The sequence below is a fragment of the Nematolebias whitei genome, chromosome 18 (assembly GCF_014905685.2).
Source record: "Nematolebias whitei isolate Nwh7 chromosome 18, NemWhi1, whole genome shotgun sequence".
Lineage (NCBI taxonomy): Eukaryota > Metazoa > Chordata > Actinopteri > Cyprinodontiformes > Rivulidae > Nematolebias > Nematolebias whitei.
This window is the reverse complement of record NC_056515.1, coordinates 40,876,877-40,880,613: the sequence shown is the minus strand read 5'-3', so window position 1 is coordinate 40,880,613 and position 3,737 is coordinate 40,876,877. Positions and strand designations below refer to the sequence as shown.

General features: G+C 40.7%; 1 protein-coding gene across 1 annotated transcript in view; it reads right to left on the bottom strand.

The window, feature by feature from the left end:
• rph3aa (rabphilin 3A homolog (mouse), a) overlaps positions 1-3,737 on the bottom strand; it is a 20,642-nt gene that overhangs the window by 7,543 nt on the left and 9,362 nt on the right. Inside the window, exons 6-9 of the mRNA XM_037692086.1 lie at positions 1,920-2,056; positions 1,716-1,825; positions 1,510-1,636; positions 1,114-1,167 (exon numbers count right to left, since the gene is read on the bottom strand). Coding sequence (XP_037548014.1) covers positions 1,114-1,167; positions 1,510-1,636; positions 1,716-1,825; positions 1,920-2,056 — 428 coding nt within the window. The remainder of the gene's footprint in view (positions 1-1,113; positions 1,168-1,509; positions 1,637-1,715; positions 1,826-1,919; positions 2,057-3,737) is intronic.

The window sequence follows — 3,737 nt, the reverse complement described above, 5'->3', positions numbered from 1 at the left end:
AACCTTTACCTTTATTTAACCTTTACCTTTATTTAACCTTTATTTAACCTTTACCTTTATTTAACCTTTAGTTAACTTTATTAAACCTTTACCTTTATTTAACCTTTAACCTTTATTTAACCTTTATTTAACCTTTACCTTTATTTAACCTTTACCTTTATTTAACCTTTACCTTTATTTAACCTTTTTTTAACCTTTACCTTTATTTAACCTTTACCTTTATTTAACCTTTAGTTAACCTTTAACTTTATTTAACCTTTAACCTTTATTTAACCTTTATTTAACCTTTACCTTTAACCTTTACCTTTATTTAACCTTTAGTTAACCTTTACCTTTAACCTTTAGTTAACCTTTATTAAACCTTTACCTTTATTTAACCTTTACCTTTATTTAACCTTTATTTAACCTTTATTTAACCTTTACCTTTATTTAACCTTTATTTAACCAGGCTAATCCCATTGATATCACAGATCTCGTTTGCAAAGGAGGCCTGGACCTGAAGCAGACTAACATACATGTTTTTGATCTGAGTCAGCCTCCCCACCATCACAGACATCTACACCTCCAGATGCAGGAAGAGGGCCACCTGCATCATGAAGGACCCCACTCACCCAGCACACACACTTTTTGTCCCACTCCCCTCAGGAAGGAGGTTGAGGAGCATTAAGTGTAGAACCACTAGACTGAGGAACAGCTTCTACCCTGAGGCAGACTCATGAATCTCTAACCAGGAGAATCACTGTGAATAAACAAACAGTGTAATGTCACTTTAATTGTTGATATGTGACTTATCTGTGCTGCTGATTATTTTACATTATTAGTGCTTAGCGTATATCTTCGATCCTCATATACAGTTTGTGTCCCTTATACTTTATTCTTTTTTGCTAATGTTGGTGTAACTGGGACCTTGAGTACAGTTTTGTTCCACCTCATGTACCACATGTGATGAGAATGACAGGAACGTTGAATCCTTGAATGGATGGATAACAGAGTTCTCTGTTGGTGGTGATAACCTGCATTATGCAGATTTTCGTCACTTGTTCATGTTTGTTGATTTTGTAAATCCTTTTTAACCGACAGCCTTTTTGAGTTCCAGATGTGTGCGGGTCTTACATCGTCCTCATAAAATGCCATTCCACGGATCGATCCTCCAACCGCCTTCTTCACCTGAAAATACAGAAAACTGCCGTGATCATGAATACCAGCACCACCATCAGCAGCCCCTGTGAAGTTGAAACATCAAGGGAGGGATGAACAGAATAAATAGTTAATATTAGTATTTCTTGTTTGGTCTTAGCGAGTCAACTCGGTTCTTGTCATCCTGAACATGTCGTTGTTGACCTGGTGTTAACGTGCACATGACGAACAACGCCTCAAACACCAGACATGGATCACAATCACGACTGAAACCTTGTTCGTTGTGTGGAAAACGTTGAGGAAGACGCTGGTGTCTGCAGTAAAGGTCAAAGTGAGCTCACGCTGAAGAAGATCAGCTGTGGCGTCTCTTACCGGCATCGTTCTCTCCAAACAAACATTGAAGTTCTTTTTCTGGTTAAACGTCAGCTTCTTCAGGGCCACTCTCGTCTCTCCTATGAACTCATTGTGTCCAAATGTATCCTCGTCACTCACAGAAAGTCTGAGGGCAGAGGAAGCTCTACAATTGTATTTTATTGACAAATGGCACCATGTGAAAATAGTTGCAGGTACTCGGGTACCTGAGCATTTTCCGTTGCATTTCATCATCAGTGATGCCATGGTAGACCAGGGTTTCGTTCCACACGGGATTCAAGGTGGTTTTAAGGGTCTTGGTGCGAAGCTTGTTAGCCTGAGGGCCAGACGGGGAGGAAACATTTCTCAGACTAGATGACAAACTAAAGACAGAGTTCAGCCTCCATATCAATGAATGGATGAATCGTTACCTTACTGGCTCCAGGTAACAGGTGCAGTTTAACATATGGGTCTGCCAGTCCATTCGAGTCCATTGGCTTCAACCCCTGAAAGTGGAAATGTTTTAATTCAACTTGGTTTTTACGACTATACTTCAAATCTCTTGTTTCTGGAGTCTTGACGCTTCATGTCAGATGCACTGTGCTCTTCCATCGGTTTCTCTGCTTACGTCTCGTGTCTTCCTGCTCTCCAGTCAGTCAGGTTTGACTCCCTTCTTTGTTCTTAACCATTTTCTTGGTTTATCTTCTTTGTCTTGTTTTCTAAGTTCTTTAAGTCTTTGCCTTTATTTGTCTAGACCCCCATATTTTCCTTTGCTTTCACATTCAGTTTGACCTTTACTGCTAAGGACTGATTTTTCTTTACTTTCAATGACGTTCATTGACTCATGTCTTGCAGCTCTATTATTTCATTGCTTTTGCTTTTTTATAAGCACTGTGGTTTTGTTGGGGTTTTAATTGTGCAATCTTAAGGAAGCCAGTTTGAGCCCAGGTTCATTCAGAAAGAGCATCCGGAGCAAAACGGCTGCCACACCTTTGTGAGTTTGCTCTCTGGAGTTCTTCCTGACCCTCTCCGTTCTTCTCCATCAGCATCCTCAAAGCAAAGATGGATCTGTGGAGCTCTTTCTCAGCATGAAACCATCCTGCTGCTCACAGTCACCTCTCGTCGAAGTCTTGCTTCCACAACTCTCTCCCAGATCTTCATTGTGTGACTCAACTTAATTCCCCTGTAGCTGCTACAACTCTGTACATCACCCTGTCTGACACCCTTTTCACCTCTACTACATTCTTTGTCAACTCCTCCTTCAGGACCACCCCTACTCCATTCCTCTTTCTATCCACACCATGGTAAAACAGTTTGAACCCTGCTCCAATGCTGCGAGCCTTGCTGCCCTTCCACTTGGTCTCTTGGACACATAAAACATCTACCTTCCTTCTCAGCATCATGTCAGCTCTCTACCTTCCTTCTCAGCATCATGTCAGCTCTCTACCTTCCTTCTCAGCATCATGTCAGCCAGCTCTCTACCTTTACCTGTCATTGTCCCCACATTTAGAGTTGCAACCCTCAGTCCTACATTCTTCCTCTCCTCCCTCTGTCTCCTGACATGTTTCCCTCCTCGTGATCTTCAACTAACAGTAGAACAATCTCCACCGGCGCCCTGTTTGTCAACAGCACCGACGGCGGTCGTTGTTAACTTGGGTATCGACTGATCCTGTATTGACTTTGTTTAATTTATTTAATAAAACAATTATTTTTGCTCAAGCTCCTCATGTCTGTGTGCATCTGGGTCCAACCATACACCGAGCATGAGAAGCTCTTAAGTTTTTTGGTTCTTCAGCTACAGTAGTTGAAGGCCCCAATATTTTCACACAAAACAAGTTGAAGGACAAAATAATTTATTTACAAATCTAATTTATCTAATGAGTCATTGATGGAGTTATGAATGAATAATTCACATTATCATTCATAAAAGGCTGGGTGGACTAAAATATGACTTCATGCTCGGCTTCAATTAAAATGTGTGAGAGGGAAAGATAAATATTGATTAATGTAGTAAAATATCAGAAATGATGGTCGTGAAAAGTTGGATTATTATTCCTAAACAAATTGATCAAACTAGTTTATGAACAGTCTCAGCTCCATGAGAGTCTCGTGTTTTCATGATAACGTGACTCCATCACCATGTTGAGTCCAGTTCATGTGTTCACCTGAGCTTTAACGACGCAGCAGATCAGAGTTCATGTGTTCACCTGAGCTTTAACGACGCAGCAGATCAGAGTTCATGTGTTCAC